Source organism: Schistocerca serialis, chromosome 4, assembly GCF_023864345.2.
Source record: "Schistocerca serialis cubense isolate TAMUIC-IGC-003099 chromosome 4, iqSchSeri2.2, whole genome shotgun sequence".
Classification (NCBI taxonomy): Eukaryota; Metazoa; Arthropoda; class Insecta; order Orthoptera; family Acrididae; genus Schistocerca; species Schistocerca serialis.
The window spans coordinates 887,052,252-887,074,965 of NC_064641.1; the positions used below are offsets into that span (position 1 = coordinate 887,052,252).

General features: G+C 40.8%; 1 protein-coding gene across 1 annotated transcript in view; it reads right to left on the bottom strand.

The window, feature by feature from the left end:
* Window positions 1–2,442: 2,442 nt before the first annotated feature.
* The window catches only part of LOC126473558 (leucine-rich repeat-containing protein 38-like), a 36,486-nt gene continuing 16,214 nt past the window's right edge, over window positions 2,443–22,714 (bottom strand). Inside the window, exon 4 of the mRNA XM_050100691.1 lies at window positions 2,443–2,836. Coding sequence (XP_049956648.1) covers window positions 2,638–2,836 — 199 coding nt within the window. The 3' untranslated portion in view covers window positions 2,443–2,637. The remainder of the gene's footprint in view (window positions 2,837–22,714) is intronic.

Genomic DNA, 22,714 nt, shown 5'->3' on the forward strand with positions numbered 1-22,714 from the left:
GTCACACTCTCAGCAACAGCTCATTGTTCTCTTTCTTCAGTTTTGCTTCGCACACTCTTGTTTTAGATGGTCTCAGAGTTTGTTTGTTGTGATATGCATTATTCAGTTTTTAGTGCTTTGTTGAGTTATTGTTACAAACGCCTGAAGTCAAGTGAAGCAGAAATGTTTTTTATTCGCGTTTTTACTCATGTATCAATATCCGAGGACAGAAGATCAACCCCACAAATGAGCTAAAAACCACTCTGCAAATAATATTAATGCACTAAATAAATATTAAATTTTCTAAAAGTTGCAAAGGTTTAATGTGATTTGTATGTGCAAACAAACAAATGATTATGATTTCAAACAAAGTTTCATGATATATTCAAGAGAAAGAGCTTCACAAATTGAGCAAATCAATAATGTGTTGGTTCACTTCTGGTCCTTATGCAAGCAATTATTCCGCTTGGCACTGATTGATGTGTTCGCTGTTGCCCTGGGGGATACCGTGGCAAATTCTTTTCCACTGGCGGGTGAGATCGTCAAAATCTCGAGATGGTGAGAGGGACCTGCCTATAACGCTCCAACGTACCCAGCTGGGGAGAGATCTAGCGACCTGGCTGGCGGAGGTAGGGTTTGGACAAGCACAAAGACAAGCAGTAAAAATTCTCGCTGTGAGTGTGGGCGGACATTATCTTGCTGAAATGTCAGTCCAGGATGGCTTGCTATGAAGGGCAAACACACTAGGTGTAGAACATTGCCGATGTACCACTGTGCTGTAAGGGTGCTGAAGATGACAATAACAGGGGTCCTACTACGAAAAAAAAATGGTACTGCAGACGTCACTCCTGGTTGTCAGGAATATGGTGGACGACACAGTCGGCTTAGTATCTCAGTCCTGTCCGGGGCGTCTCTAAAACACTTCATCACTGGTCATCCGGTCTTAATTCGAAGCGGGACTCGTCACAGGAGACAATTCTACTGCAATCAGTGAGATTCCAGGCCCAAGACGTGTTTAGAGATGCGCCGGACAGGAGTGTGAAGCCAACCAGACTGTCGTTGTGGTGTGCGTACTGTAAGACCTTCGGTACACACGCCATCAGATTATTTGACTTGTCGCTCTAACGAAGTAGGCGAGTGTCAGCAATATGTCTCGTGGTCTTATCGTGGCGTGTTTATCTTCTGCCGTTAGGTCAGACAATAGAAATGCCACTTGCACGCTTACAGTAGCAGATCGACGGAGACCAACTTTAAACAGAACTTGATTATTAAAATAATAAAAAGCATAGAAATTACTTAACTTGATTCTGGATGCTATTTACAATTGACAATCTGAAGTTCCTTTGGTCTTGGTACGTTAATCTTATTCTCACATATCTCTGATACCTGACAATGTGTCTATACATTTCTCTTCATGGCTTTGTACAGGAATATGATAATCTTATTAGATGCAGACTGAAACTTGACTATAGACTGGTACAGACAAATGAAGACTAATGCAAAATGGTACAGACTAATGCAGACTGACTAATCGGAGGTCTGGACACTTGTTATAATACCTCGCGCGTTCATGTATCACTGTGCGAGTGTGATCCGCGAGGAGAAAAGGTTCTACGTTAGCAGCAATCTCATTGGCTGCGTGACATATTGATACGTGGATCGGCGGAAGCAGAATTTGGTCCATCTCTATGACAGCGCCATCTCATAGTGCGTAGACGAGCGCTGCGCCTGCGCTGTTGTGCTTACCGGGGCGCGCTCTGGTGGGAAAGTTGTGTACGCGCTGACTACGCGGAACTATGTACACAACAGTCGTGCACCATACGGCCCGACAACCGAGAGTGATGGTCTGTAGTGGCATTTCTTTTCATAACAGGAGACTTTGGTTGTCATCCACGGCACCCTTGCAGCACAGCAGTGTGTCGACGATATTCTACGCCCCATTTTGTCGGCCTTCATGGCAAGCCATCCTGGGCTTACATTTCCGCAGGATAATGCTCGCCCACACACAGCAAGAGTTTTACTTCAGGTCTCCATGCTTGGCAAATCCTACCTTCGCCAGCAAGGTCGCCGGATTGCTCCTAGTTGAGAACGTTTGGATCATTATGGGCAGGGGCTTCCAACCATCTCGGGATTTTGATGATCTAACTCACCAGTTGGGCAGAACCTGGCACGATATCCCTCACGAGGGCACCCAACAACTTTTTCAATCAATGCCAACATGAATAACTTGTTGCGTAAGGGCCAGGTGTGGAGCAATGTGTCACTGACTTGATCAACTTGTGAAGCTCTTTCTGTTGAATAAATCATTCAGTGTTTCTCAAATCTGTTTTTTGTACGTCTACATCGAATCTAGTAATTTTGGTCTCATTCGTATATTCCCTAGCAGTGTGTACTTCTTTTTTTCGTCTTCTTCCTCTTCATGGAGTGTATGTCGTCCATTGGAAATTTGCACAAACCCACAGATAATATTACAACAAGAACGATGATATATTTCTGGCATTGATTTTATAACAAGTTAGCAGTCAATCAGAACATTTTATTTTATTGCTTAAGATTAATGGCCACTAGCTTGTAAACAAATAAAAAAGCACGGTGTGGTCAGCCTCCGTCTTGAGGCACATAAGATGTCATGATGACGATGATGATGATGAGGTCCCATCACACTAAATTAAGAGCCAAGTCGTTCGAGAGTTCGCAGTCCATACTGGAGAAAGCGTAGAGCAAGGTTCGCCCCTGCAGGCTGTCTGGCGTCTCGCACTGGGCGGTCAGTACGTGGGTCACGTTGCGCTCCTGGGCCCACTGGAAGACGGGCTGCAGCCCGCAGTCACACCGGAGAGGGTTCCGGCGCAGGCTCAACCTGCAAAGCACAATACCCGCACCCCATTACTTGTTGTTGTTGTTGTGGTCTTCAGTCCTGAGACTGGTTTGATGCAGCTCTCCATGCTGCTCTATCCTGTGCAAGCTTCTTCATCTCCCCGTATTTACTGCAACCTACATCCTTCTGAATCTGCTTAGTGTATTCATCTCTAGGTCTCCCTCTAAGATTTTTACCCTCTACACTGCCCTCCAATACTAAATTGGTGATCCCTCGATGCCTCAGAATATGCCCTACCAACCGATCCCTTCTTCTAGTCAAGTTGTGCCACAAATTTCTCTTCTCCCCAATCCTATTCAATACCTCCTCGTTAGTTATGTGATCTACCCATCTAATCTTCAGCATTCTTCTGTAGCACCGCATTTCGAAAGCTTCTAATCTCTTCTTGTCCAAACTATTTATCGTCCATGTTTCACTTCCATACATGCCTACACTCCATACAAATACTTTCAGAAAAGACTTCCTGACACTTAAATCTATACTCGATGTTAACAAATTTCTCTTCTTCAGAAACGCTTTCCTTGCCATTGCCAGTCTACATTTTATATCCTCTCTACTTCGACCATCATCAGTTATATCGCTCGTCAAGTGGCAAAACTCCTTTACTACTTTAAGTGTCTCATTTCCTAATCTAATTCCCTCAGCATCATCCGATTTAATTCGACTACATTCCATTATCCTTGTTTTGCTTTTGTTGATGTTCATCTTATATCCTCCTTTCAAGACACGATCCATTCCGCTCAGCTGCTCTTCCAAGTCCTTTGCTGTCTCTGACAGAATTACAATGTCATCGGCGAACCTCAAAGTTTTTATTTCTTCTCCATGGATTTTAATGCCTACTCCGAATTTTTCTTTTGTTTCCTTTACTCCCCATTTCTTAGCCTCTAAGTAAGTAACACTGGTTTAGCTTTACGGCAGAGCCCTGTGAAGGAGGACATCCAGATGTCTAATTTGCAAATATTACTTCAACTACAATACTGCTGAATCTCGGAACTAGTGTAGCATCTATTGCGACAGAAGAAGAAAACAGTAGCAACAGCCCAGCAAGCCACAACAGCCTAGCAGCCAACATACTAGGTGTGTTCAAAAAATAATGGGAATTTTTGTTTTGCGGAAAGAGTTATTCATCTACATCAATGTCATTACCTTGAAAATATCCCCAGGTTCACATTACACACTTGTGCCAACGCTATTTCCAATCGCCAAAACACTTCTGGAACTCGATCTTTGGGACAGTGTTTAGTTCTTACAGCTACGCGTTTCTTTATCAAGCCTGTGCTTGCAAAACAACAGCCTTGCAAAACAACAGCCTTTAAGATTTTCTTAATTTTTGGGAAAGGAGAAGTGTCTCGCGGGGGCCACGTCTGGTGAATATAGAGGTATAAATATAGTTTTTTTTTTTAACCAAAAATACGCCAACAAGAAACGACGTGTGAGCAGGTACATCATTGTACCAGTACGGCCCTTCAAAGACCATGAAATGTTTCGCCACAAATCCGGGTGTTATTTTCGGATTGCATCAAGCAAACGGCATTGAATCTGTAAGCAGTACTCGTTTATTCACCATTCGGGTTGTGTCAAGAACTAATGGTGCACTATGCCGTTAAAACCCGCAGACCGCAGTGAGCATAAACTTCACTATTGACTGCACTCGTCGATCTGTTTTCGGTCCTGTGAATCCAGAATTCTTCCAGCGGACGATTGTCGTCATATCCGTAAACTCACGTTTCGTCGTCTGTCATGACATTTTTCAGTGGTTTTGCATCATTGTTAACTTCGTCTAGCAATAGACAGCCGCCGCTGATTTTGTTCGAAATTCAACAATTTTGTAACAAATTTTACTGTCACACATTTCATACCCAAAACATTCGACAAAAATGTCGCGGCATGAGCCAGTTGATATGGCACTATCACTAATAACTTCTCTGACTATGATTAGACGATCGTTCATAGTCTTTTCTTCCGCTTTTTTCACGGTTTCATCATTGATTATGTGCTGCTGTGTCTAGTGCGTTCGTCATGCTGGACATCTTCATGGTTTTTTTTCGAAACACTGAGACGACTCGCAAACCGTTGTTTTACTCTTATCAGACTCACCAAAAGCAGTATTTAATATTTCCAAAACTTAACTGCACTTTACCTCAGTTCGTATAGCGAAATTTTATTAGACATCCTCTGACCCAATTTTATACAAAATATATAACCACAGATACCACTATAACGTGCAATCTTTCTGGCAGCTGAGAAAGACTAATTCATTGCAGTGTGGAAGTGCTGTAACAAATACGTCTGAAATAGCCACATGCTGAATCGCTGTATCGGGTGGTGGGTCCTCGGTTCCTATTTGAGATAAGAACAAGGAGTAAAAAATTTTTGGTTTAGCTCGGACTAGTGGCCATTTCATTTGTATGGCCATTCAAACATCTGTCTTTTGTTGTAGCTATGTTACAGTATATTAAAGGAAGTTTGAACGACGAATTGGCAAATTGTGCAAATCGATTAATTCCTCTCGCAAAAGATTTTAATTTGACGGAAACTAATGCTCCGCTGATGACAGCATTTGAATGTGCACCGTTCGTATTTTACGTGCAAAAACAAGCAAAAAATGAGGTTTTTGAAGCACGCCACTTCTATACTTTAAATTTATACGAATCGGTTCGTACTTTGTACGAATGTATAAAGTCAAAAAGAATTTTTTTTAATCCAATAATCTTTATCCGTTGTCGAGATACGATGATTTGCTTAAAGCGAATCCAATGAATAAAAAATGCATTCTCCTGCTAAAATTGGAGACTCGCTTTCAAAAATTTAACTTCATTCGGATTTTACGTGCAAAAGACATGTTCAAATATTGTAATTATTGGTCGATTTGTTTTTTGTGAAGCTACACTCCATACAAATACTTTCAGAAAAGACTTCCTGACACTTAAATCTATACTCGATGTTAACAAATTTCTCTTCTCCAGAAACGCTTTCCTTGCCATTGCCAGTCTACATTTTATATCCTCTCTACTTCGACCATCATCAGTTATTTTGCTCCTCAAGTGGCAAAACTCCTTTACCACTTTAAGTGTCTCATTTCCTAATCTAATTCCCTCAGCATCATCCGATTTAATTCGACTACATTCCATTGCTTTGCACGAATGTATAAAGTCAAAAAGAATTTTTTTAAATCCAATAATCTTTATCCGTTGTCGAGATACGATGATTTAAAGTTGAGCTAAATGTAGACTGTAAATTTTGTACTTGGTGAACTGCTTAAAGCGAATCCAATGAATAAAAAAATGCGTTCTCCTGCTAAAATTGGAGACTCGCTTTCAAAAATTTAACTTCATTCGAATTTTACGTGCAAAAGACATGTTCAAATATTGTAATTATTGGTCGATTTGTTTTTTGTGAAGCTTTATCCATCGCCACAATACAAACAACATGGTTCGAAAGACAACTAAGGAGAAGCATATACCGGATCAGTCGTCGCTCGAGCTAACAAAATCTTCAATGAATACCAAGCTACGGCACTCTGACTTCAAAACTGTGGTAGAACAAAAGCTGATAACCAGAATGAAAAAAGGCTCTTATCGTAGAACAAAAAAAGATGGATATGTCCTGAGCAGAGTTAGTGTTGTAAAAGAAGTGGACTAGCTTTTCGACTTAACTGGCAGATTCAAAGTCATTTAAATCAAAACATCTTGACACATTCATTCTTTTTTACGAGTTAACCCCACGTCCCCAGCACAGCACAGTGAGCTCTTTTGGCTGCAGGGTGTTGGCACACCTGCGTCTTGCAATTTATGGGCTAAGGTCTCTGATCCTGAGCCCAAAGTCTAGAAGATACGCTGGCAACAGTAAACAATATGTAAAGTCATATGTATAAAGAGCGCACATGTTGCAGCTAAAAAAGTTTTTCTGAGGGGATAGAATTTCTGAGGGTCTATTTGTTCCTGGGGGGACGCTATATCAGTTTTTTGATTTTTTTTTTTTTGGGGGGGGGGGGGGGGGGAAGGCGATCTTTTTCAGTGAGGGGACCACCTTTCCTCCAAACTCACCCCCTGTTACAAATATGTTGAGAGGTGTAAGAACAATTAGTCACAAATTTATGTGCTTCCAAAGAGTTGGATGCATGTGCTACAGGAAGTATCCGAAAGTTGGGATCCATTTGCAATAGAACGTACCTCAGAGTGGGGTTTTATGATTCCTAAACTTTAATGACACATCGTGTCATATTGTATGACATGACAAATGCCATGTTGGATGGCGTAATGGCATGTGTCATGTTATACGACATTACATCATGTATCATGTTACTTTGCTTAACACGATGCATTACATGTATATGGTTACTAATACTTACTAGCAAAAAACCACAAATATGTCAAGATTATTTGATTCAAATGTCTTTGAAGCTGCCAGATAAATTGAAAACCTAGTTCTCTTCTTTTATATCCCTAACTTTGTCCATGACGTCTTCGCCTTTATGTTACGATAAGAGCATTTTTCATTGTGTTAGTAATAAATAGCCAACACTGTATAGCCTCAGCACTTAACGACATATTTACCAACACAAAAATTGCGCATAACAAACCCTGCATTACGTACTTTTAGAACACACATAGTAATAGCCTATACATCATGAACTCCTCAAAACAGTATGTGCAGGAGTCAGACACAAATATACATTCATTTATTTTCTTTAGATACATCCAGTGCATACAATGAACTCAGTCAACTGTCTGTCCTAGACTGACGATTGACTGGTTGATATTTTTTTCATTCGTAGAACAATACAAATCATATGGCTGTCATCAGTTGTTGGTATAATGTTCCCTATGAAATAAGCGTACATAAATTCTTACAATTTTTGCTGGTTGAACGCCTTTGATAAATCCATTAAAATTCTAGTCACACGGTCACCTTTGCCCTGTGCCTTAAGTCTGCTTTTGTGATCTGTGCAATAGCAGATTCTGTACTTCTTCGAAGTCAAAGCATTATGAAGGCTGTCTGCCTCGAGATTAAATGTTGCCTCTTGGCGCTGCAGATACGTGACATGTTAAATAAAGTTCGTAAATGTAGTGGAGGCAAGTGGGAATCATTCTAGCAGTGATACGGGTCGCAAATGTGGAAATCCGCTGATGAAAGCGACTTGAACAAAGGGCAGATTGTTATAATCCAGTGCCTGTTGTTGTTGTTGTTGTTGTGGTCTTCAGTCCTGAGACTGGTTTGATGCAGCTCTCCATGCTACTCTATCCTGTTCAAGCTTTTTCATCTCCCAGTACCTACTGCAACCTACATCCTTCTGAATCTGCTTAGTGTATTCATCTCTTGGTCTCCCTCTACGATTTTTACCCTCCACGCTGCCGTCCAATACTAAATCGGTGATCCCTTGATGCCTCAGAACATGTCCTACCAACCGATCCCTTCTTCTGGTCAAGTTGTGCCACAAACTTCTCTTCTCCCCAATCCTATTCAATACTTCCTCATTAGTTATGTGATCTACCCATCTAATCTTCAGCATTCTTCTGTAGCACCACATTTCGAAAGCTTCTATTCTCTTCTTGTCCAAACTATTTATCGTCCATGTTTCACTTCCATACATGGCTACACTCCATACGAATACTTTCAGAAATGACTTCCTGACACTTAAATCTATACTCGATGTTAACAAATTTCTCTTCTTCAGAAACGCTTTCCTTGCCATTGCCAGCCTACATTTTATATCCTCTCTACTTCGACCATCATTAGTTATTTTGCTCCCCGAATAGCAAAACTCCTTTACTACTTTAAGTGACTCATTTCCTAATCTAATTCCCTCAGCATCACCCGACTTAATTAGACTACATTCCATTATCCTTGTTTTGCTTTTATTGATGTTCATCTTATATCCTCCTTTCAAGACACTGTCCATTCCATTCAACTGCTCTTCCAAGTCCTTTGCTGTCTCTGTGCCTAGTAAAGAGTATCTCAGAAACGGCGAAGCTGCCGACTGTTCATCTGGTACTGTAGGGAGTACCTATAGGATGTGGCTTAAGGATGGTGAAAGAAGTAGGTGACAAGATGCTGTATGTCCACACCCCAACATGGAACATAAAGATTGGAGGTTTGCATGTTCTGTAAAGCTGGATAGGTGGCTATTGTGGCAGATCCAGTGACGGAGTAATGCTGGTGCAGGCACAAATGTTTCGAAGAACACTGTTTAATGCACATTGTTGAGCATAGGATTCCGCAGCAAATGACCCCTTTGTGTTTTCATGTGTTAACCCATGCCGTTTTCGCTTACGATTGCAGTGAGCACATCAAATTGAGATAGGTGTTGGATCAATGATAACTAATTGCCCAGTTAGATGAATAACATTTCTTGTTACATCAAGTTGATGGTCATGTCTGTGGACACCACCATCCAAGTGAACAGTGTCTCAAAACATACAGTGCACCACTGATGTAGGTAGTAATATGCTATGGGGGACATTCACCTGAAATTACGCGCAGCTAGTGGTAGTAATGCAAGGACCACAATAGCTGTGGAGTATGAGAACATTACTGCAGACCACCATCATCCCTTTATGCATAATGTTTATCCAAACAGCAATGGCATCTTTCAGCAGGATAACTGTCGGCATCACAAGTTTAGAATCATACTTCAGATGTTTGAGGAGCGTGATACCGAGCTCATATTGATGCCTTGGCCTCCAAATTCGCCTGATCTGGAACACTATTGGGAACCAGCCCATAATTTATGGGAATTAAGCAACATGTACATAGACATCGGGTACTACATACCTCTGGAATATACCAAGGACTTATAGAATACATGCCATGCATAATAATTGATGTATTGCATTCCTAAGACATAATCCCTCTTGTATTGCATTCCAAATGCAGAGTAACATTCTATTAAGAAGGTGGTCATAATGTTTTGGCTCCTCAGGTTATTTGTCATCAATTTATTGAAACGCTCCTACCATTATATCCTTATTACCTACTGGTTGGCAGTCAGTTTTGGCAATACTTCTTGCTGTATATTTGTTTCTTCTTCCTCTCCAACTTTTTTCCCCCAGCTGTACAGAAGTCATGAGTGGTGAGTAATTCCCCACTCATGATTTCACAGTTAGTTTTAGTTGCATTCTTTTGATAGTCAGTGTTCTATGATTGTTCTTTTAAACTGGATTGTAAAGATGTGACACAATACTAACAATAACAAAGGAATACCTTGAAATTTACTCACATACTAATCCAAAATAAAAATGAGTAGGAAGAAGATAAAAAAAATGTTTAGTACTAGCTCAGGTTGGACACAGATGGGAAAGAAAATCACTTACAGTTTTTTAAAAGGAATAATCATCCTGGAATTCCCTTGAAGTGATTAAGGAAAACCTAAATCAAAGTGATCGGAGCAGAATTTGAGCCTCGAACCTCAAGAATGCTCCAATGCTAGACCCTTGTCACTGTGCCACCTCACACAGAAAAATAAAAGTGGTGACAATAAAAAAGATATGATTGTGAAAAAAGTAATATAAAATCAACCATAGTGTCATTAATGAAAACGCAGGTTCTGACATTCAGGAACATATGAGAATATAGGAGGAAGAGGAAGCCTCACATACCACAGAAATATCCAGTATGTTCATGCTCTTTATTACGTTTATGTACATAGAACATTTTAGTAGGACATGGTCAAGTGTATCTGAGTGTTCACAGTAACACCAAAAACAGATCTTTCAATTCTGAATATGTATAATGGGCAAGGACATTCCCTGTCATATGCATTTAACAAAATCGTTTGTGAAAGATATGTAATTTGATTCCTTGGTATCTAGAAATAATAATGCATTTACTTTCTCGTAAAGGAGAAATATTACCTGTTTAGTCCCTTTAATGTACAAACCAAACCAAGTATTATCTGCCTTACCTGATGTCTATGATATATTCAGAGAGAAAAAATACCCTTTACTTACTTTGTTTTAAATCTTTGTTTGAAATGTATGGATTACATTTCTGCAATTATTATGATGCTGCTTTTTTCCTCACTCATGACTCAAGTCTAAAAAATTCATACAAAACTGACAATCCAACAGTCCATGTTGTACACAAAAGATATAAGCAGAATATAACTCACTAACTTATCTGCAACATGAAGTGCATTTTTTCCTCCTACTCACCATTTAAGGAAGCACAATGGTTATAACATGGGGCACATATTGAAGATCTACATCTACATACATACTCTGCAATCCACCATATGGTGCGTGGTGGAGGATACCTCATACCACAACTAGCATCTTCTCTCCCTGTTCCACTCCCAAACAGAACGAGGGAAAAATGACTGCCTATATGCCTCTGTACAAGCCCTAATCCCTCTTATCTTATCTTTGTGGTCTTTCTGCGAAATCTAAGTTGGTGGCAGTAAAACTGTACTGCAGTCAGCCTCAAATGCTGCTTCTCTAAATTTCCTCAGTAGCGATTCACGAAAAGAACGCCTCCTTTCCTCTAGAGACTTCCACCCGAGTTCCTGAAGCATTTCTGTAACACTCATGTGTATGGCACTCCAGATGATACCCTCACCTCTGATGAACACTCACCATTGAGGACAACATACTGGGTTCTATTACTTAAGAAGTCTTCGAGCCACTTACATACTTGGGAACCAATCCCATATGCTCGTAACTTATTTAGGAGTCTCCAGTGGGGCACCAAGTCAAACACTTTCCGGAAGTCAAGGAATATGACATCCATCTGATACCCTTCATCCATGGTTCGCAAGATATCATGTGAAAAAAGGGCGAGTTGCATTTCACAGGAGCGATGCTTTCTAAAGTTGTGCTGATGCATGGACACTAACTTCTCTGTCTCAAGGAAATTCATTGTATTCTAACTGAGAATATGTTCGAGAATCCTGCAACTAACCGATGTTAAGGATATTGGTCTGTAATTTTGAGGATCCGTCCTTCTACCCTTCTTATATACAGGCATCACCTGCGCTTTTTTCCAGTCTCTCAGGACTCTACGTTGGGCAAGAGATTCGCGATAAATGCAAGCTAAGTAAGGAGCCAATGCAGTAGAGTGCTCTCTGTCAAACTGAATTGGAATCCCATCGGGACCCGGCAATTTATTTATTTTCAATCCATTCAGCTGCTTCACAACCCCAGGGATGTCTATCAATATGTCCTCCATACAGGAATCTGTACGAGACCCAAACGGTGATTTGTTTGTACGATCCTCCTGCGTGAAAGATTTCTCAAACGCTAAATTTAAAATTTCAGCTTTCCTTTTGCTGCCTTCCATTGCCAGGCCAGACTGATCAGTGAGTGACTGGATGGAAGTGGATTCATTTACTAAGTGGGATGCTAACAACTGCTTATCTGATCTTTCTAGTAAGAATACTCTCCTAGCCTTCTTGACTGACTTTTTAACTTTTGTAACCATAGTCATAATGACAGCATCATGATCACTAATCCCTGTCTCAACACTGACACCGTCGATGAAGTCTGGTCTGTTCGTGGCTACCAGATCTAAAATATTTCTATTACACGTTGGCTGTCAATTTAGCTGCTCAAGACAGTTTTTGGATAATGTGTTCAAAAGTAATTCACACGACAGCTTTGTCTGTACCACCTGTAATGAATCCATAGACATCCCAATCTATACTAGGTAGGTTGAAGTCGCCTCCAACCAATATAGCATGATCCGGGTACTTCTGCGATACAGAATGTAGACTCCCTCTGAATGATTCTAGAACTGTCACGATGGAACCTGATGGGCAGTAATAACATCCCACAATTAACTTTGTTTCCCCTAACCATGGTAAACATGTCCAGATAACTTCACAATCACACTCTACTTCAACCTCAGTAGACACAATATTTTTGTCAACTGCAATGAAGACACCACCTCCTACGGTGTCTAATCTGTCTTTCCGATGCACGTTCCAACCTTCACTAAATATTTCAGAACTTCCTATCTCAGGGTTCAGACAGGTCTCAGTCCCGAGAATAATTGCTTCCTGGAGGGCAGTAAATTCAGGAACTTTATTCTGAACACTCTGAAAATTTACTGCTAATATCTTGATAGTTGAAGCGTCTTTACACTGAGCGCATTTTGATTTCCCTGCCTGCACGTGGACTGGTGAGTGTTCATCAGGACACCTCGCACTACTGCCTAGCCTAAAAAACCCCCATGTGCACACCACAAGTACTCTGCTACACGGGTAGCCGCTTCCTTTGTGTAGTGCAGCCCTGACCTATCTAGGGGTGTCCTACAATTCCCCACCCAATAGCGCAAGTCTAGAAATCTGCAGCCAAGACCGTCACAGAGTCGACGAAGCCTCTGGTTGAGACCCTCCACTCGGCTCCAAACCAAAGAACTCCGATCCACTCTGGGAACAACGCTGCAAATAGAGAGCTCTGCTTGCACCCTGCATGCAAGGCCAGTGGTCCTCACCATATCCGCCAGCCAAACTGAGGATCGGCTCAGAACCCAAGTGACAGGCATCATTGGTGCCAACATGAGCAAGATAACCAGGTTTCAAATTCCCATCCAGTTATCCTGATATAGGTGTTCCATAGTTTTTCTAAAGTGCTTCAGGAAATTGCTGGAATGGTACTTTTCAGACAACCACAGCTGACTTTCAGCTTCAAGTTTGTACAAGTGAAATAGTGATTCACATAATTTCTGGATTCCACATTCAAACTGTTGTGAATGATCATGAAACAACTGTAACAGCAATGACTACCAAAGTACGAAGGCATCCAATACAAGTTGTAATGTTTAATATGTTCAGTAAATTAGATAAAGACTGAGTAGTGTCATATCTCAAGGAAAAGTAGTTGCCAGGCATAAATGCAAAAATGGTTAAATTTGTTTTCAAAAGTTCCTTCAGAAAGAAAGATTCAGGAATACTGTTCCAGTTTAGTTCAGGCTCTGCTGCAGAGCTGAATGATATAGATTTTAGTGTCAATGCTGTTGAGAAATAGCTGAAATCATTAAACCTGAAAAAGTCTCCAGGGCATGATGAAATTTCCATAAAATTTTATATCCAGTTTGCAGCTGAATTAAAATCTCTTTAAGCCCTAACACATCATAGCTGCCACAAATCAGAAACTGTGCTCAGTAATTGGGATTGGCACAGGTCACACCCATCTGCTGAAAATTCGGGCTTATATGAAGGCATATAGATAGTCATTTTTCTCTCACTCGCTTTGTATGTGTACACTGCTCATACAAAACAGGACATCTACATTTCTCACATCACATCCTGCTAGCTACAGTACAAGACCCAGTAGATGAAGTATTTTTTCACTTCCAAAAAGTGTTTGACCAACACTTATTAATGAAAGTATGATTATACAGAGTTTCAAATGAAATTTGTGATTTAATTGGAGTTTTCTTGGTAGAAAGGACACAGATATTATCTTAGATGAAGAGTCACTGACAGATGTAACTTCAGGAGTACCCCATAGAAGTGTGTTGGGACCATTGTTGTACATGCTGTATGTTGATTACCTACTAGGATATATTAATATTAACATCAGACTTTTTCTGTAGACAATGCAGTTATCTGTGCTGAAGTATTATTAGAAATAAGCTGTATAAATATTCAGTCAGCTTTTGATAAGCTCTCACAGTGGAGCAACGATTAGCAACTTTCTTTAAATGTTCACAAATGTAAAATTTTCACTTCAAAAAGTGCAGAAATGTAGTATCCTATGACTACAAGATCAGTGTATCACAGGTGGAACCACTACACCTGCATGAATACCTGGTTGTAACAAATTGTGATGTCAAAGCATTTGGTGATGTTCAGTTAATTGGCATAGTATAAAAATAAAGAAAATAGTTTAGCACCAATCCTGATTTTTATATAGACTGCTAGTCATTTATAATGCAACAGCATAAAGGCAGTATGCAATCAATGTTTAATTGGTATGAAGTGTACTACTAGCTTTTTATGCAATTTCTGTGTATCTGTTCAATGTAGGTAGGAGTAAAGTCATCTACATACTGTCTCTAAGGAAAGATCATGCAGCAGATTTTGTATTCCAAAATCACATTTGAATGCTGTTTGCTTCTAAAAAAAAGTGTTATGCTGCATGTAAGAAGAAGGAAAACCTACCAGTGAATGCTGAAATTTGATAGCAGTAGGGTCCTTGCCTGTCAGAGCTGCAGCTTATCATTCTCTCAAGCCATTGCTCTCATTGGTAGGGATTCCATTACTGTCACACAAATATTGAATCAGTAGGTTCAGGAAGCCCATGGTCGTGTCCATCTAGAATCTCAACAGCCTCACATGACTAGCACCTTAGAGGCTATGCGAGATTGTATGGGCTCATCAGGAAAGGGGCTCATGAATATCATCACAGACAGTGTGAAGATATTGTGGGCATTGTGGACTGTCAACCAGAAGCAGAGACTGATGCACTGACAGTCATGCACCTCAAGACTACATTGGATGCAGTAGGGGCACCATGTCATCTTTCCAATTTATTGTTTCCTGTACATCAACACAATAGGAAGTATCATGTATAGAAGCTTTGATAAAAATGAATGTTGCTGGATTGCATTCATCATCATCATATGGGCTAGCACCTAGCGTGATGGTATGGGATACCACTGACTACTTATCACCCCAAAGCTGGTAATATGGACAGCTGCCCTTATGCCCTTAAATTCTTGATGTATTGAGGCTGGTCACTGTATCCTATTTTCCAAGTCTCCATGATATTATCTTTCAACAAGATAATGCAAGACTACACTTTGCCCATTCCATCCTGCCCTACCTTTATACAGAGAATATTTCACTGTTGGCCTGACCAGCACATACTCCAGGTCTCCCACGCACTAAAAACATCTGGTCATGGGTTACCAAGAGACTGGCATGCCAGGACTTCACCAGCCATTGTAACTGATGAACTTTGCATAGAGTTGTAGCGGCAACAAATGACCTACTCGTGTATGTCACCTAAGCTCAGTTCAATTCTGTGCATAACTAGCTTAGAGCCATTATTTCTGCCAGAGATGGGAGTTCCATGTAATAAATTTCACACCCTGTACACCTCCAGGTCAACTACAAACAAATTTAATGATGTATTCTTCTTACTGCACTGTATACGTACAATAAGTAACATTCTGTTTATTGTCTATACCACCTGAAACTGCAGTTGTATTGACCAGCAATTTATGTCTGTGATTTTCCAGATAGTATCTGCTATAAAAAAAATTGTCTGCAGATGTTAGTAATACAATCAGAGCGAACAAAATAATGGAAGGGCTACAGTCAAAAGTAAATTAGCATTCTTTGATCCTCACAAAATCAGATTCTGATGAATTAACAATCAAAGCTAAAAAGTCAAACAGAACAATTTCTTAGCACTCAAAAAAGAGAAAGAGATTGTAGATCAGACAGAGAAAGAAGAAACTGAATGTGTAGCAAAAATGAAATTTCTAGATGTGGCTATTGATTATTGACTGAAATAGGATTGGCATGTTTTGACAATAGCAAAAGTATTTTCGTGGCTTGTTATGCTCTAGGAGTCTAATGTAGTACTAACAGTGTTTGCCTCTAAACCAAACACCCTATTTTTCACACAATGATTTGTTCCAAAGATGTGGCATTTGCATTTGGAGAAAAAAGTCCTTACAATCTTTTCACCAATCTCAATTAAGTGAAACAGTAAGAATCATAACAAGAAGAAAAAGAAACGTATGGTACTAACCTCTTCAGAATACCTGGTATCCTTGCAGTCCTTTTGCACTTATTTCCTTCAAAGCAGGGGCCCGGCGCAAGGCATGTGTGAAACGTGTGGCCGCACGGGGTGGCAACCCCAACCCCCCCCCCCCTTTTTTTTAAGAACAAACTCAACATTCATGCCCAAGAGGGGATTCGAAACCAAACCTCAGAGCGAGCGGCTTTGGGAACTGTGGCATGGCACCTTGTTTATCCGCCAGCCACCCCTGTTGAACAAGGGGAGGGAGGAGGACTAATTTCTTCCTTGTCATTGTGGCAGCACCATCATGTTTATGCCAGAGGAACAGAGACAGGGAAGCAGTCTGGCATACACGCCAGTATTCTTATGAGTGCAGCGCTGCCAGCCTGTTTCGTGCCATGCGTTTACACACAACTAATTTTGCAGAAGACGAAATCTAATTTGGAAATTCGAATGCAATGTTCAATACTGCAGTTAAATGTTAAGCCTGAAGCAATTTTGCTAAGCCCTTCAATGGCAGTTTCCGAGTGTTTTATTCTTCCCGCATTATGGAAAAAAATGGTTGAACATTACTATAGTCAAACAGATCCAACACCTATAATGGCTAGAAGTATTCCAAATGGGTTAATAGACTACGAGTAATTACAAGGGATAAAGACATTGCTAAGAAGCCTGGCATAAGTTGGGTTTTGACGTATTTTTGAAAAATTTTACTATCCGTTTCTGAGAGATAGTCGAACATTTTGCTTTTTGAGCCATGAAACACCTGTCTCCGCCTGCATGACCAACAATTAAACTCTGACCAGCACTTTTGTTTGACAATACTACTTGCACACTATCACTTTGCCAACATTTATTTACTGTATAATGCATGTGAATCCATGTTTCATCTTAGTAAACTACTGGTCGCTTTGATTCTGATGAAAACCTGAGAAAGTATGGTATTTTAGCAACAATGCCCTCTCGTCTTCACACAATAAAACGTTCATTTTGACACCTTCTAAAACGAAAATCCATCGATAGAACATTGCTTCTAAGGGTTTCCTTGCTAGCTTTGAAGCTCATTTCTGTTTGACAAAAGTTGTGCAGTTTTTGCCAAGTTCGTATTTCTTTCTATTGTTCGTAATGCCATAGAAATTGCTGCCTGATAATACATTTATCCATATCATCAGCACATACTTATTGTGAGCTTCTTGCTTCTTCTTCTTGGGCACTAGTTTAACCGTAGCCTCGCTGTACTTCGTCACATGACCTATGGCACTGTCGCATCACCACCTTTCCAGGCAATAGGTATTGTTGCGTTCTCTACAATAAAAACTACAGAATTCATTTCAGTAGTTGGCTGAGGGAGTCAATATTGGTCATAAGCACTTTCATTGTGTTCCGTAAGAACAGAGGAATTGGTGCATCCGCATTTCTTGCAACTTGGGATGTAATAGGTAAGTGCTTTCCATATAACGTGCAATTAGTATTGCGCATGCATGTTACTCATAAGTTAGAATTTTTCAACATCAAGATTGCAGAATAGGAAAATTTCAGTTCTGCCTGATGTTTCAATCTCGGAGCTTTCATAACAAAGCAGGTCTTGCATCCAGACGAGGTTCTGTTGAACATGTTATGGATGGCCCACCATCAGCATTGCTACTGTATGCAGTAGTTGCAGTACTGTGTTCATCAGCTTTCTGGTCATGTCCAGAAGATAAAGATGTAGCTTCAGTAGCTCCACTAGTTTCTGTACTTTCAGGAACTATTTTTCCACCGTTGCCGCTGCTAGGTCATTTTCTCTTTGGCTTGAAATATTGTTGTAGTGCATCCTTTTGCTTCATATTGTCATCTTACTTCAGCACCTGTCTTTTCCTGTATTCACTGCCAGGTCATCGGACATGTTTCAATCCAGCCTGTGGCCGGCCGGGGTGGCCGAGCGGTTCTAGGCGCTACAGTCTGGAACCACGCGACCACTACGGTTGCAGGTTCGAATCCTGCCTCGGACATGGCACAGCAAATAAGCACATGTCATTCCAATAGCTAGAATGAAAATAAACCGAAGAAAAGTGAGGTGATGACTAATTTGTTACTCCTCATTCCATAATCAGACACGAAAGAAGTGACACATGGAAATTATGACTGATGTCGAGTGTCAGTTCTTTGAAATGAACAACCACAGTGCAGTGAGTTAATATATTTTGACTAGCATTAGTACCCGTCAATGCCTGGGTGTGTATTTATTGCATTATTCTGTTACTCCATCTCCTTATTCTTCATCTCTCCATTGTCTTTTGCCCCACTCTTTGACCATTTCACCTGCATCTGTAGTGAAATTCGGCCTGAAAATCAATTTCACGAGACTCAATTCTTATGGCATCATCTCCTGAACAGTGTATCCTACAGTAATATAATTTTCCATTTACGTGCAGTGGAATATCAGGAAATTGTCTGTGAAGTGTATTGCAAATAAAGTTAGTACACTGACATCAACAGTTAGTTTCATGTAATCATTCTTTACAGGCTGGATCAAATGGTTCAAATGGCTCTGAGCACTATGGGACTTAACATCTAAGGTCATCAGTCCCCTAGACTTAGCACTATTTAAACCTAACTAACCTAAGACCATCACACACACATCCATGCCCGAGGCAGGATTCGAACCTGCAACCGTAGTGGTCGCGCGGTTCCAGACTGTAGCACTTAGAACCGCTCGGCCATCCCGGCTGGCCACAGGCTGGATTGAAACATGTCCAACAACCTGGCAGTGAATACAGGAAAAGACAGGTGCTGAAGTAAGATGACAATATGAAGCAAAAGGATGCACTACAACAATATTTCAAGCCAAAGAGAAAATGACCTAGCAGCGGCAACGGTGGAAAAATAGTTCCTGAAAGTACAGAAACTAGTGGAGCTACTGAAGCTACATCTTTATCTTCTGGACATGACCAGAAAGCTGATGAACACAGTACTGCAACTACTGCATACAGTAGCAATGCTGATGGTGGGCCATCCATAACATGTTCAACAGACCTCGTCTGGATGCAAGACCTGCTTTGTGACGAAAGCTCCGAGATTGAAACATCAGGCAGAACTGAAATTAATTGACCCAATTTGGAAAATACCAGAGGAACATCAGCCGAGGTACTCACCACCAGAGAAGGGATTGAAGGTGAGCCTAAACTGGAAGACACAATTGACTCAGATACCAGAAGATGGCTGGAAATTATTACCGACTGCATTCGAACGACTTTGGTCATGCGAGGTCCTCCCGAGTGCATTAAAGAAGCTGAAGAATGTCCTAAAACATGGACAACCCGCGTTTCAGCCCTATGCACTACAGCTATTCTTTGAAGAATTTAGAACAAGCAGATAGACATTGGTTGGTGTACTCAAAGAGCAAGGATTCTGTGTTCTGCTTTTGTTGCAAACTTTTTGCGTCATCTACAGTAAAAATTGCAAAGAACAGTATAAGCGACTGGCGGCACCTTGCTTCATATCTCAAAAGTCACGGGAAGTCTACCAAGCATTTGCATTCACATAAAAAGTGGATCGTGTTTTCCGAGGGACTGAAAAAGTCATGAACTGTTGACACCCATCATCAAAGGCTTCTGAATACTGAAAGTGAACACTGGAAACGTGTCCTTGAGCACTTAATAGCAATAATTCATTTCCTGGGTCGGCACTGTCTGCCTTTGAGAGGAAGTAGAGATACACTCTTTCAACCTGACAACGGAAACTTCTTTAAACTCGTTGAATTATTCGGAAAGCTTGACGCTGTGGTGAGGGAGCACCTGCACAGAACAAAGCAAGGTGAGAACAAGGGTCACCATTATCTTGGAAGAGAAACACAGAATGAAATAATTCTTCTTATTGGATCATCTATAACCTACAACATTCTATTAGTGATGAAATCTGCAAAGTATTACAGTATAATTCTGGACTGCACACCAGATATTTCAAAAGTTGAGCAGATGACAGTTGTGGTACATTTCGTCCAGGAGACAAGACTCGATGGGGTATAAGATGTCCGAATTCAGGAGCATTTCCTGGGATTTCTTCCAGTGCCCGATTCTTCAGGGTCCACTTTGACACAGGTCATACTCAAGTTCTTTGAAGATAAAAAAATCCTATTGTGTAATATGAGAGGGCAAGGATACGACAATGGGGCAAACACGAAAGGAAAGAAGTCTGGTCTCCAAAAAATAATTTCAGATAAGAACAAGAGAGCATTTTATGTACCATGTAGCAGTCACTCATTTAATCTTGTTGTAAACAATGCCGTTATGTCTTCTAAATATGCTGTTTCCATGTTTTTGACAGTGAAAAGCTTGTATGACTTCTTCTCGTCCTCCATTCGAAGTTGGGATGTCTTGAAGAAGTATCTACCTAACCTGTTGCTGAAGCCACTGAGCGAAAGGGCAACAGCCTCAACGGGTGCGGGGCAAAGTCAGGACATGCGGGGACCAAGCAGCAATCGGTATTGTAATTGTCAACTGTCGAAGCTGCGTTGGTAAAGTACCGGAACTTCAAGCGCTGATAGAAAGCACCGAAGCTGAAATCGTTATAGGTACAGAAAGCTGACTTAAGCCAGAGATAAATTCTGCCGAAATTTTTACAAAGGTACACACGGTGTTTAGAAAGGATAGATTGCATGCAACCGGTGGTGGAGTTTTCATCGCTGTTCGTAGTAGTTTATCCTGTAGTGAAGTAGAAGTGGATAGTTCCTGTGAATTATTATGGGTGGAGGTTACACTAAACAACCGAACTAGGTTAATAATTGGCTCCTTTTACCGACCTCCCGACTCAGCAGCATTAGTGGCAGAACAACTGAGAGAAAATTTGGAATACATTTCACATAAATTTTCTCAGCATGTTATAGTCTTAGGTGGAGATTTCAATTTACCAGATATAGACTGGGACACTCAGATGTTTAGGACGGGTGGTAGGGACAGAGCATCAAGTGACATTATACTGAGTGCACTATCCGAAAATTACCTCGAGCAATTAAACAGAGAACCGACTCGTGGAGATAACATCTTGGACCTACTGATAACAAACAGACCCGAACTTTTCGAATCTGTATGTACAGAACAGGGAATCAGTGATCATAAGGCCGTTGCAGCATCCCTGAATATGGAAGTTAATAGGAATATAAAAAATGGGAGGAAGGTTTATCTGTTTAGCAAGAGTAATAGAAGGCAGATTTCAGACTACCTAACAGATCAAAACGAAAATTTCTGTTCCGACACTGACAATGTTGAGTGTTTATGGAAAAAGTTCAAGGCAATCGTAAAATGCGTTTTAGACAGGTACGTGCCGAGTAAAACTGTGAGGGACGGGAAAAACCCACCGTGGTACAACAACAAAGTTAGGAAACTACTGCGAAAGCAAAGAGAGCTCCACTCCAAGTTTAAACGCAGCCAAAACCTCTCAGACAAACTGAAGCTAAACGATGTCAAAGTTAGCGTAAGGAGGGCTATGCGTGAAGCGTTCATTGAATTCGAAAGTAAAATTCTATGTACCGACTTGACAGAAAATCCTAGGAAGTTCTGGTCTTACGTTAAATCAGTAAGTGGCTCGAAACAGCATATCCAAACACTACGGGATGATGATGGCATTGAAACAGAGGATGACACGCGTAAAGCTGAAATACTAAACACCTTTTTCCAAAGCTGTTTCACAGAGGAAGACCGCACTGCAGTTCCTTCTCTAAATCCTCGCACAAACGAAAAAATGGCTGACATCGAAATAAGTGTCCAAGGAATAGAAAAGCAACTGGAATCACTCAATAGAGGAAAGTCCACTGGACCTGACGGGATACCAATTCCATTCTACACAGAGTACGCGAAAGAACTTGCCCCCCTTCTAACAGCCATGTACCGCAAGTCACTAGAGGAACGGAGGGTTCCAAATGATTGGAAAAGAGCACAGATAGTCCCAGTCTTCAAGAATGGTCGTCGAGCAGATGCGCAAAACTATAGACCTATATCTCTTACGTCGATCTCTTGTAGAATTTTAGAACATGTTTTTTGCTCGCGTATCATGTCATTTCTGGAAACCCAGAATCTACTATGTAGGAATCAACATGGATTCCGGAAACAGCGATCGTGTGAGACCCAACTCGCCTTATTTGTTCATGAGACCCAGAAAATATTAGATACAGGCTCCCAGGTAGATGCTA